Source organism: Oryx dammah, unplaced genomic scaffold, assembly GCF_014754425.2.
Source record: "Oryx dammah isolate SB20612 unplaced genomic scaffold, SCBI_Odam_1.1 HiC_scaffold_2, whole genome shotgun sequence".
NCBI lineage: Eukaryota > Metazoa > Chordata > Mammalia > Artiodactyla > Bovidae > Oryx > Oryx dammah.
Genome location: NW_024070186.1, coordinates 195,047,892 through 195,071,854, shown reverse-complemented (window position 1 = coordinate 195,071,854; position 23,963 = coordinate 195,047,892). Strand labels below are relative to the sequence as shown.

The window sequence follows — 23,963 nt, the reverse complement described above, 5'->3', positions numbered from 1 at the left end:
TCAAAGTCATGTCCATGGAGTCGGTGATGCCATCCAACCACCTCATCCTCTGTCGTCCCCTTCTCCCGCCTTCAATCTTCCCCAGCATCAGGGTCTTTTCCAATGAGTCAGTTCTTTGAATCAGGTGGCCAAAGTATTGGAGCTTCAGCATCAGTCCTTCCAATGAATATTCAGGAAGAATTTCCTTTAGGATGGACTGGTTGGATGCACAAAGTGTAGGCTTGCAAAATTCTAAGCTGATGGGCCTGGTCTGACGGTTCGTCGTCACTCCAGCTGCTGTAAGGGCAGTGCACTGAAGAGGAGGGGAAACAGGGCAGAGTTGGGGAGAGCAGTGGGGAGACTCAGTCAGGCAAGCGATGAAGGGGGCTCGGACCCGGGCGGAGGGGAGCAGAGAGGCCGAGAAGTGGTCAGAACCTACGACCAGCTTGGAGGAAGGAAAGAAGGCAGATCAGGCTACTCCCCACTCCCCAGCACCAAGCAGGCGAGTGGCTTCAGGCTCTGAACCAGGGAAGGTCCTAACGAGGTACTCCTAACCCCTGCCCTTGCGGGGTGGAGAAGGAAATGGCAACCCACTCCAGTATTCTTGCCTGGAAAATCTCAGGGACGGAGGAGCCTGGTGGGCTGCGGTCTATGGGGTCGCAGAGAATCGGATACGACTGAAGCGACTTGGCTGCGGCAGCAGCAGCCCTTGCGGGGGGCGGGCAACTTCGTCACAGCCTCGCAGCCCACAGAGACGTGTGTGAGCTGAGCCCCAGATCCGCCACTAACTGCGGGGTGTCTCTGGGCTGACAAAGCCCTCGGGGCTGGCGCCGTGTTTCAGTTCGGTTCAGTCGCTCAGTCGTGTCCAACTCTTTGCGACCCCATGAATCGCAGCACGCCAGGCCTGCCTGTCCATCACCAACTCCCGGAGTTCACTCAGACTCACGTCCATCAAGTCGGTGATGCCATCCAGCCATCTCATCCTCTGTCGTCCCCTTCTCCTCCTGCCCCCAATCCCTCCCAGCATCAGAGTCTTTTCCAATGAGTCAACTCTTCGCATGAGGTGGCCAAAGTACTGGAGTTTCTACTTATGAAAAGAAAACAACAGAAGGGACCTAACACATGCAATGAGCCTACGAAGTGCACCTGCGCCCCGGGCCGCGCATCTGTGCAGGCGCAGAGGTCCAGCGGCGACCGCGCGGGGCTCAGTGCGCGTGCGCCGGGCCCGGCCCCCGTGTGCGCCTGCGCGGAGTCGCGGGGAGGCGGCAGAGTCGCTAGGGCTCCGGGCTCCGAGCGGCTGCGGGCGCCGCGGGCCCCTGGACCTCCGTCCGCCATGCCGGGGATGGTGCTGTTCGGCCGGCGTTGGGCCATCGCCAGCGACGACTTGGTCTTCCCGGGGGTCTTCGAGCTGTTGGTGCGAGTGCTGTGGTGAGGACGCGGGCTCGGCGCGCGGCAGGGAGCGGGCCCGGGCCGGCCGCGGGCGGGGAGGGTGTCGTCTGCCCCGCGCTCGCGTCCCTGGCCTCCTCCGCCGCCCGGGGACGTGGGTGCCGCTGCTGTCCCCGTTACAGGCGGGCGGGCCGTGCCCAGGGTCACGGGGCGGGCCCGCCGCCAGGACGCCGGCGCTGTGGGGCTCGGGCGCCCCGCCTGGAGCCGCCGGGGCGCGCTGGCCGCCGAGGCGGTGGCCGCGGGATCTCCTCCCCCGGAGCCGGGCTCTGCCGCCTGCAGCTCTCCAGCGCTCTGCACGGAAACGCACGGCATCCCGTGTTTGCCGGACGCGAGGTTGGCAACAGTACCCTTCGTGCGCGGTTCCTGAGCTGGGCGCGGCTGAATCCCAGGACCGCGGGGAACTGGCACTTACTCTCTAGTCTGTGGAATCGGGCGCCTGAAGTCTGTCCCCAAAGGGTCTGAGCAAAGAGTAATGCAGGAGACACGGGTTCAGTCCCTGGTCGTGAAAGATCGCACATGTCCGGAGCAACTAAGCCCAGACACCACCACTCTTGAGCCCAGAAGCTGCGTCTCCTAAAGGCTGGACGCCCTGGAGCCCTGTGCTCCGCCTTCGAGAAGCCATCGCAGTGACAAGCCCGCTCTAGCTGTAACTAGAGAAAGCCCACGCAGCAAGGAAGACCCAACGCAGCCAAAATATACATACATATATATATATATATATCTGATACATTAAAAAAAAAAGTATTTAGATTCTTTAGGGGGAAGAAACTTAACGTGAAATATTATGAGCTGCTTCTTAGTCCGTTTGTAGTTTTCAAAGCCTATCTTATCGAGATCATTTCGGTTTTTTTCTAGACAAGGAGTCAGAATGTTACAACACTGACAGAAACACACAGTTATCTAGAACAGTTCCCCTTCTGGCCTTGAACCCCCTAAAACTAGGTTCTTGCCCAATGATGCTCTCTTCCTGATTCTGAAATAACTTCACCGTTGCCTTGGCTTGTTTGCTGCTCTCTCATTGCTCTGCTCGGAATTGCAAAATACGCCTAGGAGCCTACAGTCCTGGTCCTTTCAAGTTGATCGTGGTCACCACCGAGACTCTTTCCTAGCTTTTTTCCCAGCCTCTTCTGTTTGGATTACACACAGCCCCTTAGGATGTGTTTTTGTCAGTTACATGTTAATACACAGAAGTAAAAATTGTGCTGATAACTGAACAAGCATATACTTTGTTGTTTTAGCTCAGAGTTGCAATGGGGGCTTTTTCCCAGGAGTTTGCATTGAAATTGCTTGCTTATGGCTTTAACTGTGTTACAGGGACTTCCCTGGTGAGCCAGCTGTTAAGCCTGCAAGCTTCCCTTGTAGGCTCACAGGTTCAGTCCCTGGTTGGGGAGCAAAGATCCTGCATGCCAGAATTTTTTGGCAAAGCCAAATAAATGAAGTAACAAATGTATTACAGCAGGCATAGAATAAAAACAATGCCGTCAGCAAAGTATGAAATTCATTTAAAAAAGGAAAAAGAGCTGTGCTCTTTAGTTGATTTAGTAAATCTTACTGGTGGTGCTTTAGTCTCTCAGTTGTGTCCGGCTTCTGCGACCCCATGGACTGTAACCCGCTAGGCTCCTCTGTCCATGGGATTCTCCCAGCAAGAATACTGGAGTGGGTTACCATTTCCTTCTCCAGGGATCTTTCGCACCCAGAAATTGAACCCCGGTCTCCTGCGTTGCAGGCATATTCCTGACCAACTAAGATTCCAAAGTGAACCTGGCCCTGTTTGGGAAAACACTAACTCCTTTTACTTTCTTCCGTCATGTCTTGCAAAGCGGCTCCTGGGTTCCATTTCTGAGCCTGCCCGTGTCTCGACAGGTGGGTGGGCATCCTGACGCTGTACCTCGTGCACAGAGGGAAGCTGGACTGCCCTGGGGGTGTCCTGCTCAGCAGCTACCTGATCGTGCTCCTTGCCCTCCTGGCGGTTATCATAGGCACCGTGTCGGCCATCGTGTGTGTCAGCATGAAAGGTAAGGATGAGCCTTTTCTGTTGGACTCTTTTTCTTTCTTTCTTTTTAAAGCAGAGCCTTCCCTGGTGGCTCAGCTGGTAAAGAAGCCGCCTGCAATGCGGGAGGACCTGGGTTCCATCCCTGGGTTGGGAAGATCCCCTGGAGAAGGGAAAAGCTACCCACTCCAGTATTCTAGCCTGGAGGATTCCAGGGACAGTACAGTCCATGGGGTCGCAAAGAGTCGGACATGACTGAGCGACTTTCACTTTCTTTTTTAAAATATTTGTTTAATTTGGCTGTGCTGGGTCTCAGTTGTGGCACTCTAAGAGCCTTAGTTGTCCCATGTGGGATCTAGTTCCCTGACCAGGGATGGAACCCAGAGCCCCTCCGTGGGAGCACAGAGTCTTAGCCACTGGGCCGCCAGGAAGTCCCCTTCACCCCTTTTATGGCTGAATGATGCTGCACTGAGCGGATATACCACGGTTTACCCAGCTGTTCGTCAGCTGCTGGGCATTTGGGTTGTCTCCACTTTCTGGCTGTTACAGACAGGCTGCTCTGAGCAGTCGCATCTTGTCTTGACATGCCCATCATGCTTTACTTCTCCTGGATGTATACCTGGCGGGGGGGGTCACTGCTAGATCATATGGTGACTGTCTAACTTTCTGAGGGACTGCCAGCCTGTTTTCCAAGCAGCTGCACTATTTTTCTTTCCTGCCAGCACTTCCCAAGGGTTCGTTTCTCTACATCTTCCTCAACACTTATTATCTGACCGTTTGAGGACAGCCGTCCTAGTGGATGTGAAGTGGTACCTCACTGTGGTTTGGAGTCCCTTTTCCTTGATGACTAATGATATTGAGCCTCTTTTTATATGCTTGGTAGCCATTTGCATATCATTTTTGGAGAAACGTCTGTTCAGATCCTTTGCCCGATTTTAAAATCAGGTTCTTTGTCCTTTTATTAATGAGCTGTAAGAGTTACATCTCTGCTCTTTTCTGTGTGCGATAGTGTATTTTTTGCGGCTTCGCAGGGTCTTTGCTGCTGTGTGGGCTTCTCTCGTGTCGCCACAACTCGAGTTGCGGTGCGCGGGCTTCTCGTCGCGGGGCTTCTCTCGCTGCAGAGCACGGGCTCGCGGGCTCGCGGGCATCAGTGGCTGCAGCGCGTGGCTCAGTCGTTGCGATTCCTGGGCCCCAGAGCACAGGCTCAGCGGTCGTGGGGCGTGGGTTCGTTGCTCTGTGGCATGCGGGGTCTTCCCAGACCCGGGATGGAACCCGTGTCTCCCGCGCTGGCCTGTGGATTCTTTACCCCTGGGCCACTAGGGAAGTCCCCAAAGTTACATGTCTTCTTAATAACTTCTTCTGTTACCGTTTTCTGCAGACAGTCACTTAACTGAGAATGCCTGAAAACGCTGCAAAGCCTCCCTGTCGCTTACTGTGGTTTGCAGGATGAGCTGAGCACTCTGCTGGCTGCTAAAGAAACGCATCAGTAAATAAGAGCTTGTCAGTCAGAGGCAGGGCTGCCTGGCAGGCTGCCATCCAGCGTGCTTTAGGGTGTGTTCACTGCCTGAGTGTAGGAGAAATGCCAACAAGCATAAATGATGGTGATAGAACTGGGAGGGAGAAAGTAGCCGATACACCCAGTGACGGAATCTAGGTTTCGACGCTTTCGAACCATAGACTGAAACTTAAAAGATGGTGGGAGATACAGAGAGAAATGTTAGCGGTGGAGTGTTTCAGGAGAACAAGACCGTAGGGTCCAGATGAGCTGGAAGCACGGCGCGTGGCATGTCCCGCAGTAACGTGTAGACTGGAGCGCTCTGTGTATTTTCGCTTAGCCCTGAGAACGTGGGCGCCTGGGGTCTGGATTGAAGGCGGCCCCAGTCGGACCCCTGGTGCAGATTGGCACCAGTGCCGAGGCTGAAGGAGAGGAGGGAGCTGGGACGTGTGCGACGTGGCTTCCGTGCTTGGAGGTTCTGAGTGCAGTCGGATCTTCTGAAAGATGGAGCGTGCAGGCTGTGTCCTGCGGAACAGGCTGTGCCATCTGGCTGTCCTGTCCGCTCGCGGCAGTCTGCTCAGCGCGCCAGGGCGATGGCTGTAACGGTGGGTGAGTGAAGGTGAAGGTTTCCCAGTCGTGTCCAGCTCTCTGCGACCCCATGGACCGCAGTCTGTGCACTTCTCCAGGCCACAAGACTGGAGTGGGTGGCCTTTCCCTCCTCCAGGGGAATCTTCCTAACCCATGGGTCAAACCCAGGTTTCCCGCACTGCAGGCAGATTCTTTACCAGCTGAGCCACAGGGAAGCCCCGCAGTGGGTCAAGGATACGCTTTTCTTTTTTTTTTTTACCCCCTTAAACGTTTTCCTTCAGAGATGTTTGGTGGTGTCAGGGCACGTTCACACCGCTTAAGGGATGGATGACCTCGTGCCCTGGCCGAACCGGGCCCAGCTCACCCGTCAGGGCTCGGCCAGCTTCTGCTGGGTGCGGGGTGTTACGGGTGGATCGCTTTTCCAAACAGAACAGTTTTATTCAGGACCGCCCCCGACTGACCCCTCACATAGTGTCAGACGCCCACCCTCTGCCCCCACTGGAATGATCCTCGGGGGTCAGTGGTTGGTTCAGGACTGGACGTGCGACCTGGATCGGGCCAGTGAAATTCGGGGAGTTCCCTGGGAAGTTCCAGGACATCCTCCCCTGCTTGCCTGGGAAAGATCCAGAAGCAGCGTGTTGTTGTCCTTGGGGAGACGCTGCAGGAATGAGCTGCCGCCTCCCCTCGGGGCTAGGAGGGCGCCCGTGCCAGCCCTGCCCTGCGTTTCCAGTCCTCTGAGTCAGGACAGGTCCTGCTGGTTTTTAAACCAGCCTGAGTTCCTTTCTGATGCTTGTAGATAAAGATACCTCAGTTGAACCAAAGACGAGATTTTATAAAAACATGTTAGTTTAATTGCCAATAAATAACATTGTATGCTTTATTAACAATGTTACATAAATTTCAGTGACCAATACCGTAAAGTTAAGGGGAAAAAAAAAAGGCAAATGGGATGATTCAAGTCAGATAAGAAGCGGAGTAACCATCCCGCCAACAGACATGATGACTGAAGGCTTTCAGTTAGGTGAGCCATCTGGATGAAGTCAGAATTTCTCTTAACAACATAGGGGTGTAATTTCAGCTCATTACTTAGTAGAAACTATAAGGTTTCTAGTTTTGATTTGAAAAGCTCCCTGATGAAACCGTCTAGTTTCAACCATGTGGGCGGTTTAATTAGGGAAGATCCACCCTCATGAGCTTCCCAGGTGGCTCAGTGATAAGGAAGCTGCCAGTACAGGAGCCCCGGGTTCAGTCCCTGGGTCGGGAAGATCCCCTGGAGAAGGAGATGACAACCCCCTCCAGTATTCTTCCAGGAGAAGCCCATGGACAGGGGAGCCTGGTGGCTACAGTCCATGGGGTCACAAAAAAGTTGGACATGGCATAGAGACTAAACAACCTCCACCCTCACGAATACCGTGTTTTGACAGAAGGCCCTCAAGGTCAAGGTCTGCCCTTGGCCACAGCTGGCTTGAGTTTGAGAAGTCTTCCTCTCCTCGCCCTCTGTGACCCAGGCCTGCCCTCTGCGGATTGCGCGTCCATGGCCCCGCCTCGGGAGGGGCAGCGGGGTTACTTCCCGAGACCGCATCGAGGCCATCGCGTTCAGGGATGCAGTCACACCATCCATTCTGGGCACTGGCTTTGTGATGCCCACTACATGCCCACTACAGGTCCAGCTGGCGGCTGACTGCCCCGAGGGGAAAATAAAAGTTGACATAAAAGCAAGATGTTTTCCTAGGCAAGCATGCACATAAAAAAGAGGCGTTTTCGGCGTCTCCTGTTTTTTCTGGACACCTTGCGGGAACTCGTGTCTCCTGCCTCCTCGCCTCCGTCTCTGCACTCAGGCGGTGCCAGGGGCTGGGGTCCTGGGTCTGGGCATGCAGCATCCGAGCAGCCCCTTGCTCGGGATCCTCGGCCTCTGGGGCGGGCTGTGAGCAGATCCTCCTTCGTTTCTCTCTGGTGGTTGGCTGTTGTTATAGGATAATTCTCTCCAGAGACAGGGCAGATTTCTGCAGACCTTCATTCCTTGCCCCTCAGGGAGAGAGGCAGCCATGTCAATTATCTTAGGACTTTCTGACTTTGTGGCCTCAGTGAGGCCTGATGGTGTCCAGTGTTCTAAAATGTGACCCTCAGTAATTCATTCTAGTGGAAGGTAGCTTTGGGAATTTAAAAGCTGTTTTCTTATCAAATTACTTTTCAGATCTTAGGGTTGTTTTTTTTTTCCAGTTACTGCTTTTGTTTGAATTGTGTGGTGGTTTTGATGTTGAAATTGGTGCTTATCACAACTTCTGAAGGGGGAAAGCTGATGTTTTACATCAAGAGTTAATGATACTTGGGTTTATCTTACAAACACAGTTTTAAATGTTGTATCTCGGTGGTGGGCATCCACAAGTGGTCTTCAGGTGACACTTGTTCACTTCCCAAGAGTGATGCCCACGGGGCGCTCGCTGAGAGCCTGGGTCGTGCAGACCTGGCTTTAGAAGGTGCTTGCTGAGCTCTGTGAGCTTCCGCTTCCTCATCTGTGAAGTGGGGTGGTGACTGAGTTGCAGTCGTCCTGAGGATGGAGGTGTTTCAGGTGGGCGGTGTGACAGGTGGTCCTGGACTTTGCCGGCTGTGAGACCTGGGTGACCGCCTAGCCCTGCTCGCCTGTGACAGCTCTGTTTCATGTCTCTTGTCCTGGCATAATTGTTAATAGAGGCTCATTTTGCTCTCAGAAGTATCCCGATGTGGAACATGACTTTATGGTCAGTGTAGTTAGAAAACCCAGAAGTGCATATTTTTTTCAATATTTATTTATTTTGGGCTGCGTTGGGTCTTGGTTGCTGAAAGCGCAACCTTTTCTTGCGGTGTGTGGGCTTACTTGCTCCTGGGCATGTGGGATCTTAGTTCCCTGACCAGGGATCGAACCCATGTCCCTGATATTGAAAGGCAGATTCTTAACCACTGGACACCAGGGAAGTCCTCCCAGAAGTGTTTTTAAGCCCCAGTGAGTCTAAGAAATAATTCTGAGGCTTTTGTCATGCCTCCCATCCCTCGCTTTGCCTCTCGCTCTCAGAGGCGGGCAGTGGTTCCCGATCACGGGTAGAAACGCCACTGGTGGGGAGCAGCCTGCACACATCTGGGCTGCGGCCGCTGTGTTTCTGCCGAAAGGAGCTGCCCCGTCCCCCGGAGGCCAGCCTGCAGCGTGGACGTGCTCTGTATTCCAGGGACCATCTGTAACCCGGGACCGCGGAAATCCATGTCCAAGCTGCTCTACGTGCGCCTGGCGCTCTTCCTGCCAGAGATGGTCTGGGCGTCCCTGGGGGCCGCCTGGATCGCGGACGGCATTCAGTGTAACCGGACTGTGGGCAATGGCATCATCGCAACCGTGGTGGTCAGGTGAGGGCCCGTCTCCTCCTACGGGCTCTCGTCCGAGGTGCGCTCGAGGTGGGGTCCCTGCAGGTGCCCTGGTGGCGTGCAGGCTTCCGGAAGTAGTTAGACACGCGGGGGGCATGGTTCATGGCCCAGCACACACTTGTGGCTATAGTTCCCTTCCTTGCCAGCTCCCGCTTTTCTGCATGCCCTCCGGCCCCTCACAAGAGGGAAGAAGCCTGAGACCAAAGCAGGGCACAAACTACAAGCGGGAGGAGAAGACACACGGTGTGCGGAGCTGCTGCAGAGCGCAGTCCGCTGGAGTAAGGCTTTTGCCTTTTCCAGCTGAAAATCGTACAGACGATCTAGTCCTGCCCCGCGGGCTGTGAATCAGGGTGGGGGCTCCCGGCACAGTCCCGAGCCTTGCAGCCAAGGCCGCGGCGGCCCTTCCCGGGTCACCTTCCTGGAGCACACACGCTCCTGCACCCACGGCACCCTGTGCATCGCGGGCAGCCTGGAAGTATTGAAACGTACGGATGAAAGGGGTTCCCAGGTGGCGCTAGTGGTAAAGAATCTGCCGGCCAATGTAGGAGACTCAAGAGATGCAGGTTCGATCCCTGGGTCGGGAATATCCCCTGGAGGCGGAAATGGCAACCCACTCCAGGATTCTCGCCTGGAGAATCCCATGGCCAGAGGAGCCCAGTGGGCTGCAGTCCATGGAGTCCCAAAGAGTTGGACATGACTGCAGCGACTGAGTGCAGTGTGGATGAAAGCCATTCGAGCACGGCCCGCGTGTAAGAAGCTTGCTCTGGTTTTGCCAAGCAGAGCCCTGGGGCCCCGGGGAATAACCCCGGTCAAGGGCAGGGGCTTCTGAGCCTGGCCGCGGCCCCGTCAACCACGCAGCCCCCTTTTGCTTTCGTGGCTCTGGGGGCTCCGTCTTCTCCAGGCCTCGGTTGGCTGTGGGCTCATAAGGAACTTTCTCGAGGAACCGAGTTGCCCACTCCAGCCAGCTCCCCATCTTTCTCGGTAGTTGGAGTCCCAGCTGTCCCGAGGCAGGAGGTGCCCCCCGGGGAGGGTGCCCCAGCCCCACGTAGCTGAGGGGCTGCAGGACCCGGGTTTCCGCCCCCCCCCCCCCCCCACTGCCCTGCAGCTGGCTCATCATCGCCTCCACCATGCTCACCATCCTCATCGTCTTCGACCCGCTGGGGGGCAAGGCGGCCCCGGGCGCCCCCCTGGGCCCCCAGCCCCTAGACAGTCGCGAGTCCAGCCAGCTGCTGAGTGGCCTCAAGACGGCGGCGACCAGCGTGTGGGAGACGCGAGTCAGGCTGCTGTGCTGCTGTGTCAGCCGGGACGACCACACTCGCGTCGCCTTTTCGAGTACGGCAGAACTTTTCTCAACCTACTTTTCAGTAAGCCACTGGGGTCTGCTCCGTCTCCTCCTCCTGTTGCGTGAACGCTTCTTTGGGGCAGATGAGTTCTCCGCGTCCCAAGCCCATCTTCCTGTCGACAGAACGTAGCTCCCGAGGGCAAGTCCTCTGGGGGTGGGGGGCAGGTAGGGGGCTCCCTGTCCCCACCCCGGGAGGAGAGGCTCAGATCAGGCCCCGCAGACTGACTCTGGGGCTTTCCGAGTCTGGGGGTCTTTTTAGACTGGCCCTGCCTGGCGAATGTGAGCCCAAGCTCGTCAGCCTCTGCTGTGGGCCCTTCTCAACAAGACCTCAGCATCTCAAGCAGCAAGGGTGTAAATGGGACTAGCATCGTTTGTTACTACAAACACGTGTCGTAGATTAAAAACAGCTGAGCCACTTACGTGACATCTGAGAATCGGAATCAGTGATCTAATTATGCCCTCGAGTGGGCTTAGCCTGAGGGCCGGAGAGGAAGAAACACCAGGTTCATATGCAGGCGTCCTGAGAGGGAAGGATTTCCAAAAACACTCGGCTCTTGTGACTGTGTGTGTGCGTGTGTGTGCGCGTGTGAGCTGCGTACACCCGGGCCCTCGGGGACTTGTGCCCATTGCCACCAGGCGGGCACTGAGCCGCGGTGGTTTCCCGTCCAGGACACGGACCTGGTGCCCAGCGACATCGCGGCCGGCCTCGCCCTCCTCCATCAGCAGCAGGACCTCGCGCGGAGCCCCCCGGAGCCCACCGAGGTAGTCACCCACTCTCCCGGGCCCTTCCAGGTAAGCCCACGTTTCTGTTGGGTTGTGCCCTTTTGACATTTATACCTATTTGTAAATTAAAAAAACAACCAGTTTCGGGAACCGTTGATTGGCGTCTTGACGTGTGGATCTTCCGGTTGTGGTTTGGCGCCTGTCAGGCGAGGCCCCTCCGAACCCCCTGGCCTTGAGGTGGGGGGAGCCGACTCCTGGCCAGTCCACCACCCGTCGTGTTTCCTTCCCCCCAAGCATTCTGTTTGAGGAAATTGGCTGTTGTCTGCACATCAAAACTTCCTTCTCGGATGGGACCAGGTTCTCCCAGAGTGCCTGCACTCTTTTCTGAGCCTGGGGAGCAGTTCAGCTCTGGTGGTTGCTTTCCCGCCACAGATTTCTGTGCTTTTGAAAGAGAAAATTGCCCGAGGCTCATCTGTCTGTCTCAGCCGCTCGTTCAAGGCCCTGGCTCCCAGCAGCCCCCGTTGCTACACGTGGTGTCCACATGTGCATCCAGCAGGGTGTTGAGTTGCAGAGTCACTAGGGATGCTTGCTGCTAACTCGTGCATTCTTCTCAACGAGGGGTCTGGACTTCCTGGCGGTCCAGCAGTTAACACTCTGTCCTCCCAGTGCAGGTGCCGTGGGTTCAATCCTAGTCGGGGAACTAGAATCCCACATACCACATCAAAGTGAGGGAAGTCGCTCAGTCGTGTCTGACTCTTTTCGACCCATGGACTGTAGCCCACCAAGCTACTCTGTCCATGGGCTTCTCCAGGCAAGAGTACTGGAGTGGGTTGCCATTTCCTTCTCCAGGGGATCTTCCCGACCCAGGGATTGAACCCAGGTCTCCCACATTGCAGGCAGACGCTTTAACCTCTGCACCACCAGGGAGGCCCACATAGCACAGCCAAAAAATGAGGGGGTTCCGTCTGTCTGTATTCAGGGATCAGTTTTTCCAATAGAAGTCCTCCAAGGTGTCTATTCCCTGAAGAAAGAAAGGGAAGAATCAGGAATTTGAGTTCAGGTTTAAGATCGTAGCATGTTCTGCCAGAGATCAATCAGCAAGGGCCTCTGTAGCACAGGGAGCTCTTCTCAAAGTCCTGGAACACCCGATGTGGGGAAGGAATCTGAAAAAGAGTAGTGTGTGTGTGTAACGGAGCCACTGCGCTATACACCTGAGACTGGCACAGCAATGTAGACCAGCCACGCTCCACCGTGAAGCGAGAGTCCAGGGCGGACAGGGCGCCGGCCCTCTCCGTACAGGCTCCACCGTAAAACGAGAGTCCAGGGCGGACAGGGCGCCGGCCCTCTCCGTAACGGGCTCCACCGTGAAGCGAGAGTCCAGGGTGGACAGGGCGCCGGCCCTCTCCGTACGGGCTCCCCTAACGGGAGGCTGTTGCTCTGCCCCGCAGGAGGCCGATCTGGACGCAGAGCTGGAGAACTGCCACCACTACATGCAGTTCGCCGCCGCCGCCTACGGGTGGCCCCTCTACGTCTACAGGAACCCCTTCACGGGGCTCTGCCGGGTCGGCGGCGACTGGTAGGTCTTGCGAGGGCTCCACCTCCCTGCCGAGGTCGCTTGCTGTGGTGTCCGGCCTTTATTTTCTAAAGATAATCACATTCCCCTTTTCTAAAAGCTTCTTCCTATTGTGAAATATCTCAGAAACCGCACGCGCAGTCCTGACACACCCGCATCCTGTATCTGGAGCCCTGGTTGCAGCTCGCTCTCGTCCTGTGTGCTGTGTCACTGCTTCTCCATAAACATATGCACCCCCTCCCCCCAAAAAAACCCATCAGAGACTGGGTTCTGGACATCATGCCCCCCACCGCCCCAGTTACTTCAGCTTGTGTTTCTTAAGAACGAGGTCTCTCTTTGACATAAATTCCAGGACAAGTGTGAAAGTCAGGAAGTTGACCATCAGCTGCTGCAGTCTTTCTAACTGTCCAGTAGTCCCCGTCTGTAACACATTTTCTCTTGATCCAGGAGCGTGTGCTGCACTGGGCTGTCACGTCTCCTTAGCTTCCTCCAGTTTAGAGCAACTCCTCAGTCATTTGTTCGTATCTTTCATGATACCGACATTTTGAAAAGGACAGTCCCGTGTGTCGTAGGACGGCGTTGCACTCTGCCTCTGTCTCATGGTTTCTTCACGAACGGTTCAGGTTACACATTTTTGGCAGGAATGCTCCGTGCAGAGCGTGTGTCCTTCTCAGTACCTCGTACCAGGCAATGATGCTGGCTTGTCCGTTCCTGATGAGGTTAGGGTCTCTTTCCATCCTTGTTGGTTTATTTTTTGAACACGGGAAGTATTACCATGGTTCCAGACTCTAGTAAGAAGCGTACACAATAAATATCATTTAAAGGCCGTTAAAGGGACTTTCCTGCTGGTCAAGAGGTTGAGAATCTGCCTTTCGATGTGTGGGACGCAAGTTCAATCCCTGGTGAGGGAACTAGGATCCCACGTGCTGTGGGGCAGCCAGGCCCCAGTCCCACAGCCAGAGTCGGTGCATCCCAGCGAAAGGTCCCTCATGACAGCTCAGGCCCAGTGCAGCCAAATAAGTGAGTAAATGTCTTCAAAAGGCCGTTAGAGGTTAGCCAGGCGGAGTGTGAATACTGTCCGCGGAGTCCTCGCGTTGCTGGGGATGGGCCGGCGGGCTGGGTCTCCCAGGCGCGGCCGCGACGCCTCTGCCCCCATTCCAGCTGCAGACGTAGGACCACCGACTACGACTTGGTCGGAGGCGATCAGCTCAACTGCCACTTCAGCTCCATCCTGCAGACGACGGGGCTGCAGCACCGAGACTTCATCCACGTCAGCTTCCACGACAAGGTAGAGCGGGCCGCGCCGTCCTCTGGGTCCTCTGAGGTTCTGGTGCAGGTTCCACACAAGTCCCCTGGGAAAATGTCGGAGACACGGACACAGACACGTGCTCACCCCCGAATCTCACATGCTGCTTGGCGGGTTCACGGGCACCCGTGGCACCCACCCAGGGTTAGCGTGATGGGGCAGACAGCTTCTACTGAAGAACCGTGAGCTGCACTTGGCGGGAGCCCCACATGGGTGCCGGGGCTTAGTCACTCACGTCTCTGGGTCTGGCTCCGTGCTGTTCATGCCGGGCCGCAGGCCTCCCACTCGGGAGGGTCTCGGAGTCGCCAGGCAGGTCAGCGAGCCCATAGGGGCCGGTCCGTCTGGTGCCAGGGGCTGTCCTGTGCTGCTTCATGGCTCCCTGCGTGGTCTGCAGCGGCACCGAGAGCCCAGACCCTAGGGGAGCACAGCAGCTCGTGTCTGCTGTTCAGGAGACTCTCCCGGGGAGCTTTCACATCTCTGGAGCCCAGGCCACAGCCATGCTGTGGGAGCCCGGCTCAGGAGGAGCCCCCACAGTTGCAGCAGACAGACAGTTTGGGGGACCCCTGTGTACTGCGCTTGAGCTCGTGGGCTCCCACACGCCTGCACTGTAGACTCACCTGGGGCGTGGGAACATCTCACCCCATGCTGCTGAGGTCAGAGCGCCCGGGGGCGTGTTCTCACGTCACCTGTGAGTCTGCTGCCCAGCTTGGTGCGGGCACCCGGAGCCCCGGTGGTGACCACCGCTCCCTGATCACTGCTGCTCAGTGATCGCCGATGAAAGGGCCGATGGGCTTAAAGACGGCGATTTTCCACAGAAGGCTCGTGTCTGCTCTGGGGGCTCTTTCAAGACGCCTCCACACTGCCACACGTAGAGTCCCTCTCGGGGGAATCCGGGGAGGTGAGGTCACCAGGCTCCGGCGCACGCCCGCTGCCCGGGCACAGGCCCCATCCCCTGGTGTCCCCAGCGCCAACCGCCTGCAGGCGTCTGCCTGTCCCCGCGCCAGCGGGAGGAGCGGGCACTCGGGCGGACGAGGGGCCGGCTGTGTGACGCCCGTCCTCTCCGCCCTCAGGTGTATGAGCTCCCCTTCTTGGTGGCCCTGGACCACAGGAAGGAGTCGGTGGTGGTGGCCATCAGAGGGACCATGTCTCTGCAGGTACGGAGCCCACCCGCCCGCCGGGGAGAGGGGCGCGGGCGGGGCCCAGAGCCGGTGCTGGGAAGCCTCCGAGACAGCACCCGCCCCAGGGAGGCGGGCCCAGGGTGTGAAGCCTTTTCCTTCTCACCGAGAAATGTGGAAAGTTAACACCGGCAGGCTGGAGCCGCCGCTCCCAGGGGAGTGCCCGCTGGACTCCCCGGGCCCCTGACCAGGTGACCCTCCCCTTGAATTTTCGGCACCCAAAGCCGGAAAGAATCCTAAGTGAAGTGGTGCAGTCGAAAGTCGCCCCGCGCTCTGGGTGTCCGCTGGCCGACCCCGTGTCGCCTCCCCAGTGTCCAGGCTCGACCGCCCGCGGGTCCCTCGGGCGCGTCCTGCCACCGGGCACGCCCCGCCTCACCCGGCCGACGGCCTCTCCCCACACGCTGTTTCAGGACATCCTCACGGACCTGTCTGCGGAGAGCGAGCCCCTCGACCTTGAGTGTGAGGTGCAGGACTGCTGGGCACACAAGGTAGGGCCGGGGGCGTGTGGTCTGGAGCCTGCCGTCGGGGGCACTCAAGGGGAGGGGCAGGTTCCCCTCCAAGTCTCCTCTGCACGCTTCCGTGCAGCCAAGGCTGCTGATGCCCAGGGCTGCGCGGCGCGACCTCCCCGAAGCCCCAGGGGGAGGTTTTTAAGACAAAGAAGCAGGTTCACAGCGACTGAGTGACTTGCCAGCAGCCACACGCTGGAACAAGTGTCAGAGTGGGCATCTGAGTGCCTCTTCCCCTGTAACTGAGGCAGGCCTTGCTCAGGGTGAAGAAAGCGTCAGTGCAGCGCAGTGCAGGCAGGCCCCCCACAGCCCCTCCCGAGAGGAAGCCCCCCCAACCCTCCTGAAAGGCAGACCCCCCCCCCAACAGCCTCAGCACTTCTGCAGCTCCTTCCAGTTTGCGATGTCACAATACCCACTTCTTGTTTCACTGTGACTGTGCGCTCTGGGGGTGGGGTGGGGCATGGGAGCCGCCAGTGCCTGGAACCACCATTTTACTGTCTGCAGATCTGCTTGCTTTACGTTCCTCGCGTAAGTGGAATTATATCTGTCCTTCGTGACCGTCTTACTTCACTGAGGATAGGATCCTCAAGCTTCACCCACGCGGTAGCGTGTCGCGGTTCCCTTTGGCTGTCGTGAGGGACACAGCTGTGAACACGGCCGTGCAGCTAGCGGCCTGAGTCCCTGCTCTCTGTTCCGGGGGGTCTGCCCGGAGGCCGGGTGGCTGGGCCTCCTGCTGTTTCTCCATTGAAGGTTTCGAGGAACCCCCAAGCTTTCGCCCAGCACAGCTGCACCATGTCACATCCCCGCCAGCAAACTAACGTGGGTTCCCACTTCCCCACGTCCTCACCGAGACTTTTTTGATGGAGCTGCCCTCGTGGGGCGAGGTGGTGTCCCTGCAGTTTCGCTTTGCTTTTTCCGGATGACTGACGAGGCTGCATGGTCCGGAGTGGTTCCCTAAAGGGCACCCCTGAGGAATCGGTGGAGGGCGCTGGGCTCGCGCTGTTCTTCTACACTGGTGTGTGATTTTTAACCAAAACGAACTGCTCCTGTAGTAATCATTTTTTAAATAGAACGCTTAGTTTTTATAAAAGTATGTTACTGCCAGAGTGAGGCTGCTGGTAGTTGAGCCCCCGTCTGGACAGCCTTTTTCCTCCCAGCGTTTTCTGTTGTTCTTACTGTTGTTTTGGGGTTTCTGGGGGGGGGGGGGTTGTGTGTACTGGGACACTCCAGAGAAGATCCAGGGTGGTTGGAGGCTTTTGGTTCTGCCGCCAGTTAGGAGCTTGGCGGTCCTGGAAATGCGAATTCTCTCCCTTTAATCCTTAGTTCTCTTTTTGCCCCTGAAGTTCACAGGAAAGTCCAATTTATTACTAAATGTGCGTGAAGAAAAACAAGAAATTTAAAATTTATTATAGAGACCCATCAACTAGCCAACTGCCCTCAGAGCCCGGCAGGCTTGGTGTCTTGCCTCTGTTCTTCCAAGCGTTTCAGCCACAGACCCAGGCTTTGTGCTGTGACACTGCAGGCCTCACCGGCTCTCAGCCGAGGCCTCCTCCACCTTTTCACCCAGCGACAGCTCCTGCCCTCCGGCCGGGAGCACAGCTGCTCAGGGGCTGAGGGTGAGACCTGTTCCCTGCTCTTGGCCTGGGCACCGGGTTCTGGCTCCGACGCTGTCCAGGCCGTGCGGCTGAAGACCCTCTTGGCGTGTCACCCATAACACCTGTGCCAGGGAGACCCACCGCTAGCCAAGTTGTGGTCCAGACGCCATGCGACTCTGGCTGCCCTGGACAGACAGCTGGTGGGTGCCTAGCTGGCGGAAGTCGACCTCACCGCGTGGCAGGCAGGGGAGGAAAGGGGGATCTGGCCGTGGCCCAGACCACCTGGCTTCTCGCAGGTGGTGCCAGGGTCCGCGTTGTGCTCACAGGGCTATAGAGTCACGGACTCGGGAATCTGCAGTAGGTTTAGGCCCCAGCAGAAGAGTCCCATCTCGTGTGGTATTTCCCCCGCTTCAGCCTATCGGAGATCAGCCTGCTGGGCCTGGAGCCCTGTGCTCAGGTAGGAAGCGTCCCGAAAATGTTTTTGGTTTACAAGGTTGTCCCTCCTCGATTGGAACTACTTAATTTTCAAGAAGTCTGCTTCGTGGACAGCTGTATTTGTTAGAAAGTTGTACTTTATTTTTGGAAATTAAAGACTGACCTCCCTAGACTCCCTTCCAGTGGTTTCAGCGCAGCTTTTGCCGGAATAGTGGCTGCTTCGTCAGTGTCTGTGATTTCAGAATTTTGGTTTTTTTGCCATCATCTTAAAAGATCAGTCGTTTAAACCTGACCAACCCTGGGAACTCGGCGGCAGTAAATTGTGGGACGTCCATACAGCAAAATGCTGTGCGGCTCCAGGAAAAGCCGTAGGGACATCCACTGACACGGAAAGGTGTTCCTGAGGCCACCTCGTGGTTGATGGAAATACCTCTTGAGCCCCTGCTTCGCTCCAGGCTCCGCACCAGCTGCCAGAACACAGCAGTGGGTGGTCGATGAGGCCGCGGGTCCCAGGGTGGCCCGTCCCGTCTTGGGGGAGAGTCACAGAGTGGGGCCCGCGTAGTCCTGCCGCGCCCGACACTAAGAGCTCCCGTGTCTGCACTCGCAGGGCATCTCTCAGGCCGCCAGATACGTCTACCGCCGACTCGTCAACGACGGGATTCTGAGTCAAGCGTTCAGCATCGCACCTGTGAGATTTCAGTTCTTCCTTTCTTTGGCCTTCTCTGCTGTCTGCTCTCTCGGTCGTTACCCACTCTGCTCTTGCCCCCAGGAGTACCGGCTGGTCGTCGTCGGGCACAGCCTGGGCGCGGGCGCTGCGGCACTGCTGGCCCTCATGCTCAAGAGCTCGTACCCGCAGGTCAGGTGCTACGCCTTCTCCCCGCCCAGGGGGCTGCTCAGGTACTCGTTTTCCTTCAAACTGGTACTTTGTCTACAATTTAGTTACAATTTCTCGTCCTCAGGAGGAGTTTGTGTCAAAGCATTGTTGGTTGAAGAAAGACGGGCTAGCCTTTCATGGGCTCTTGGACCACAGCTTTAATCTCCTAGATGGTGCACTGTGAGACCCATTTTCAAAACTGAGCTGTAACTGGCATACATGATATTAGTTACGGGTGTGCAACACAATCAGATGTTTATGTATTGTGAACTGACCGCAGTAAGTCTAGTTAACATCTGTCCTCGTAAATAGTTACAGAATCTTTTCTTCCCTGTAAGGAGAACTTAAGATTTACTTTCTTAGCAGCTTTCAAATACGCAGGATACTATTGTTAACTGTAGTAGCCGGGCTGCGCCTTCCCTCCCAGGGACTTGGTTACTTTATAGCCAGCAGTACCTTATTTCGCCCATCTCACCCACCTCTCAGCTCCCTCCCTCTGCTGTGCCTGTCAGCCTCTGACAACCAGCAGTCTCCTCTGTGTGCCTGAGCTTGGTTCGGTGTTTGCAGTTTTCACACATAAGTGAGATCACACAGTGTTTGTCTTTCTCCCTCTGACTTGTTTCACGGAGCATACTGTCCTCAAGGTCCAAACGTGCCCACAAATGGCAAGATTTTGTTCTTGTTTTAGGTTAAGACAAAGTGCCACGTTTATGATAAGCATTACTGGTTTTAAATACACACGAAAGTTGCTTACAGTAACAGGCCTGTTGATTTTGAACAAAAGCAGTGATTCTTTTGCTTTTGTTAATTTTTAATGGGAGAATAATTGCTTTACAGTGCTGTGCTGGTTTCTGCCGTACATCAGTGAAGGGTTTCACTGGCTTTTTTGGCTGAATAGTATTCCATTTTGTGCACGCGCGCACACACACACAGCTTATCTGTTTTATGCAGTTAGCCGTTAGTGGGTAATTTGGTTGTTCCCATGTCTCAGCTACTGTAAACAATGTACAGTGACTAGGCGCGCAGGGATCTTCCAAGTGTCCTTGTTTTCTTTGGATAAATACCTTGAGGTAGAATTGCTGGGTCAGTTTTTGAGAAACCTCCAAACTGCTTTCCGTAGTGGCTGCACCAACTTATATGCCCGCTAACGTCATGCAGTCATACCCTTTCCTCCACATCCTGGGCAGTGCTCATTATTTCCTGTTTTTGTTTTTGTTTTAAATGTATTTATTTGTTTGGCTGCACTGGGTGTTAGCTGTGGCATGTGGGATCTCGTTTGCTGACCAGGGATTGAACCTGGGCCCCTCACATTGGGAGCGTGGAGTCTTAGCCCCTGGACCACCAGGGAAGTCCTTTCCCATGCTTTAAAAAACAGCTTTGGCACCTGTATACGTGTCTCTATATAATCTAGTTTGGATCTGCATGATTTTGAAATTTAGAGGAATGGAATTACACTTTTTTGTTACTTCCCCTTTTATGTCACATATTCGATGCCTGTAAAATGTTGTGTAAATGCTCGCTACGTTTCATCACGCATCACAAACCATCCGTCTGTTCTGCTGGCGACGGACACTGGGCTGTGCTGGGCCCTGGAGTGTGTGCCAGCTGTGTGTAGCGGCCGCTCCTGTTCACACCCGCACCAGTGTGCACCACTCTCCACATCCTCACCAACACTTCAGTGTCAGATGTAAACCTTTTTCCCAGCCTGATGGGTGCACAGTGGCGTTCCATCGTTTAATTGACACTTCCATGGTGAAGCTGCCGTCTCCACTCTCGTGAAGTTCCTTTCGTCCATTTCTCGACGTACCTTATTTTTGCATTGTGTACGTGTCCAGTGCATCGGCCGCTCGTCGGCTGCGAGTGTGTGTGATAAACGCAGTCTCGCGCTCTGGCGCCTGTTTACTTTGTCTTCAGCTTATGTTCTTAACACTCAGCTGTCATTCCCTTGAGATTTGGGGGTCTTTCTCATTTAAGAAATCTCTGTGATCAGCATGTAGAGCTCGCCTCCTGTCCTGTCTTTTAAAAGTCTCTAGTCTGGCCTTTCACCTTTATTCAGGCCTGTGCTCTGCTCCGTTCGGTGGTTCTGTGTATAGTGTGATTCAGGTTCATTTCCTCCCGTCGCAGCAAGCGCAGCATCTCAGCACGGTCTCACCAAGAGCCCATCCTTCCCTGTTGCTGACGCGCAGCGCGATTCCTGCCCGTAGGAGGGTCCGCGTCCACCCTTCCCTGGCTTCCTGACTGTTGACACCACGCTGGGTTCAGGACCTTATTTATCTGCCCAGTGCTGACACCTAGGACTCTCAGCAAGTTGCTATAACTGCAGTCTCTCATTTTTCTCCTCCTTTAGAGGATGGAGAACAGAGTTGAGTTCTGGGGACACTGACCACTCCCTGGCTTGGCAGTTAACTCACTTTCTCTTGGAAGCCTCCCTGAAGCAACTTTTTTATTTCAGCAAATCCCTTTATGAATACTCCAAGACCTTCATCGTGTCCCTTGTCCTGGGCAAGGACGTGATTCCCAGGTGAGCGTGTTGGCCGCCCCAGCTGGGCTTGGGCTGGTGGGGAAGGCCGAGTACCAAGCCTCAGTCTGGCCTTCTGCTCAACAGGTTGAGTGTGACCAACTTGGAAGATCTGAAGAGGAGGATCCTGCGAGTGATCGCCCACTGCAACAAGCCCAAGGTAACTCAGGGGCCCTGGGGCCTCCCCACCCAGCTGTCCAGGGCCTCCAGAGGATGTTGCTAATTCAGAGCCTTGCAGCCCAGGGCTCTTGATGCTGCCAGAAACTCCTCCACTCCCCTCACAGACCACAGACACACCCGGAAGGCAGATGGCTAAGCAAGCACAGATTAAATTTTCGACAGAACCATCCCTGTTTGGCTGAGTCATTTGCTCTTTGTCATCTTTAGTCCTGTCCTGACAGCATTCTGACGCCTTCAGTCCCACAGCTCAGAAAATAAGGCTGCCAGAGTCTAAGAGGCGCTGGTCCTGCTGTGCTCTGGGCTGTCTTCCCGAGTCCCAGGGGGTCTCTGGAGTCATGCGGGCCGCCCCCCATCTCCCCGCAGTACAAGATCCTGCTGCGCGGGTGCTGGTACGAGCTGTTCGGAGGGAGCCCCGAGGACCTTCCCACCGACCTGGATGGGGGCGACCTGACGCAGCCCCTCCTCGGGGAGCACAGCCTGCTGGTGCACGGGTCCCCGGCCTACAGCTTCTCCAGCGAGTCCCCGCTCGAGTCACCCACCAAGTACCCGCCGCTCTACCCTCCCGGCAGGATCATCCACCTGGAGGAAGAAGGCGCCTCAGGGAGGTGAGTGTGGGCACCTCCAGCCCTGCCGTCGCCACCCGCCAGCGGCAAGAGGCGGCCCATGGGGTGGCTGGCGCGTGAGGCGGCGCTCATGGGGCCGCCTCTCCTCCTGCAGCTGCTCCTGCTCCCCTGCTGCCCGGTACACCGTGAGGTGGGCCCACGAGTCAGAGTTCAGCAGAATACTCATCGGCCCCAAGATGCTCACAGACCACATGCCAGACATCCTGATGAGAGTCCTGGACCACGTGGTGTCCGACAGGACCGCCTGCGTTTCCTGTCCGGCCCAGGGAGGCTCCAGCGTGGACCAGGCATGACCAGGGCGACTGGGAGCTGCTCGGACCGTGGACTCTGCCGGGGTTCCTACGAGGCCAGTAGGTGGATTCCTATCGATCAGAGGTCGAGGGTCTCCTCCATGACTAATTTGAAAAGTACTTTTGCTCACAGTATTTGCAGACTCAGGAGCTAGGAGAGCGCTGAGGTGATGGGCAGGTATGCAGAGAGCTGCAGGACACCCTTGCCCATAGGCCTGCCGATTCTGGGAATCAGGTTTAAGCGCCTGCCCCTTGGGCCACCTTTTCGGAGACTGGGTCCTGCCTTACGACTGGGTAGGTCAGCCTGTGGGTAGTTTTACCAGTCACGTTTTGAACGTGTTTTTCTGTCCACTATCAACAACATGAATAAAGCCTCCAGTTTTCTTGGCGCTCTACATAGCGTGGGCACCTGACTGTACCCCACCCCCGACGCAAACTCCATTAAGTGGCAGTAAGCAGATTTCTTTAGAAAGCACACACCCACAAGGACAGGGGACAGAACAAGGAGATGGCCGGAGGTAAAGGGACTTCTGGGTGAAGTAGGAAAGACGGAACAAACCTGTCTACAAAGACGCCCTGGCCACCTCTGCCTGGGGCGGAGCACACGGTAGGGGCCGGCCAGAGGGACAGCAGAAGCTGGCTCGCCCGCTGCGTGGTCGGGGGCCCGCGGCTCAGCGCTCCTCAGCGCCTCTCACTCGGCTCCCAGAACCTGCAGACCTCTGGGGACGCCCGCACCCTCGGGCCAGGCAGCTGTCAGGGGCATACCACTCTGGCTTTTGAAAACATGTGAAAACTCACGTGGAAAACTTTGATTAAATGCCACATAACTTTCATTTCTAAGTGTAATCCCTGCACACTCCCAGTGGCAGGAAGGAAAGCGATCCTGGGCCTGAGCCACCTGCGTGCTCGGTGCCAGATCCGCTGACAGCTTTCACTGTCCAAGCTCGAGCTGGGGACTACCCAGCCGCCTGGGGAACAAAGGACCTAGGGAAACCAACCTGGGCGAAGCTTCAAACCCTCCTGGTTACAGCCTGGCAACAGGAAAAATGCTGCAACCACAAAACTGACCCACAAGCTGGAAAGTGCAAAACACCTCCTGGACAGGAAGAGCATGAAAGATGGAACGCCTGAACGAGGGGAGATGGGCTTCCAGACAGAGGAGCCCCCGAGCACAGGGTCAGGAGACAGAGGCCCACCCAGGACGCGGAGACACACAGTACCTCGCCCTCCACAGCGAAGACCAGAGGTGACCGGGGGAGGGGACGTGCTTTAAAGGAGTCAGAGGAGGGACCTCCCTAGTGATCCGGTAGCTAAGCTAAGACCCCATGCTCCCAGTGCAGGGCCCAGGCTCAATCCCTGGTGAGGGAACTAGTTCACACAGGCCGCAACTCAGGGTTCCACACTGCAAGGAGAATGTCCTGCAGTCTACAACTAACCCGGCACAGCCAACTAAATGAGTTTAAGAAAGCCAAAGAGCTGTTACTTTCATCCTGGAATTGTAGACTCAACCAAAAAGTATCCGGGTACAGTGAAGTTTTTTTCAAAGAAACAAGAGCTCAAAAAATAGACAACCCACATATTTCTCAAGAAGCTCCTAGAAAATCCATCAAGATGAGAAAGTAAATTAGGAATGACTTCTTAGTCAAGATACAGAAAATAAAGGAACAGTAACAGAGGGCTCCATGCCTCTAGGGAAATGAAAACTGATGGAACGTCTGGAGAGATCCAGATAACCGATGGAGAGATCAACGGTAGATTATCAGGTACACAGGAAACAAGGCAAACCAACTACCATCCCTGAGAAACCACAGACTGCAGGAAAGGCAGGTACTGTCACCACACGGCTGCACATCTCCGTGCCCGGGGCAACGCAGACACCAGGTACCAGCGCCAGCCAGCAGCACTGTGTCGAAGGAGCAGGAAAGGTGTGTTGAG

The 23,963-nt window shown here is 56.0% G+C and overlaps 1 protein-coding gene across 4 annotated transcripts; it reads left to right on the top strand.

The window, feature by feature from the left end:
* Nucleotides 1-1,077: 1,077 nt before the first annotated feature.
* On the top strand, nt 1,078-23,111 carry DAGLB (diacylglycerol lipase beta). 4 transcript variants are annotated; one of them, XR_005719391.1, is made up of 16 exons: nt 1,078-1,393; nt 3,289-3,440; nt 8,699-8,870; nt 9,994-10,252; nt 10,900-11,022; nt 12,402-12,529; nt 13,688-13,814; nt 14,903-14,986; nt 15,418-15,495; nt 18,151-18,231; nt 18,313-18,440; nt 20,870-20,938; nt 21,023-21,095; nt 21,479-21,720; nt 21,833-22,546; nt 22,870-23,111. XR_005719391.1 is itself a non-coding variant. In XM_040231151.1 (15 exons), exons 1-15 carry the CDS (start codon nt 1,107-1,109, stop codon nt 22,029-22,031), a joined length of 2,202 nt encoding a protein of 733 aa, XP_040087085.1. In that variant the 5' UTR covers nt 1,078-1,106; the 3' UTR covers nt 22,032-23,111. The 4 variants fall into 4 exon arrangements, 3 of the variants coding, with proteins under 3 accessions (XP_040087085.1, XP_040087099.1, XP_040087107.1); XM_040231151.1 differs by having other exon boundaries at nt 21,833-23,111; XM_040231165.1 differs by having other exon boundaries at nt 1,220-1,407; nt 21,833-23,111.
* The last annotated feature ends 852 nt before the right edge of the window (nt 23,112-23,963 follow it).

What these genes read in the sequence shown, in the direction of transcription:
- DAGLB (XM_040231151.1), top strand. Translation starts at nt 1,107, where the DNA reads ATGAGCCTACGAAGTGCACCTGCGCCCCGGGCCGCGCATCTGTGCAGG. An exon ending in AAGCGTTCAGCATCGCACCT is followed by an intron (nt 18,232 to 18,312) that starts GTGAGATTTCAG and finishes TCTTGCCCCCAG; the next exon opens with GAGTACCGGCTGGTCGTCGT. An exon ending in CCCACTGCAACAAGCCCAAG is followed by an intron (nt 21,096 to 21,478) that starts GTAACTCAGGGG and finishes ATCTCCCCGCAG; the next exon opens with TACAAGATCCTGCTGCGCGG.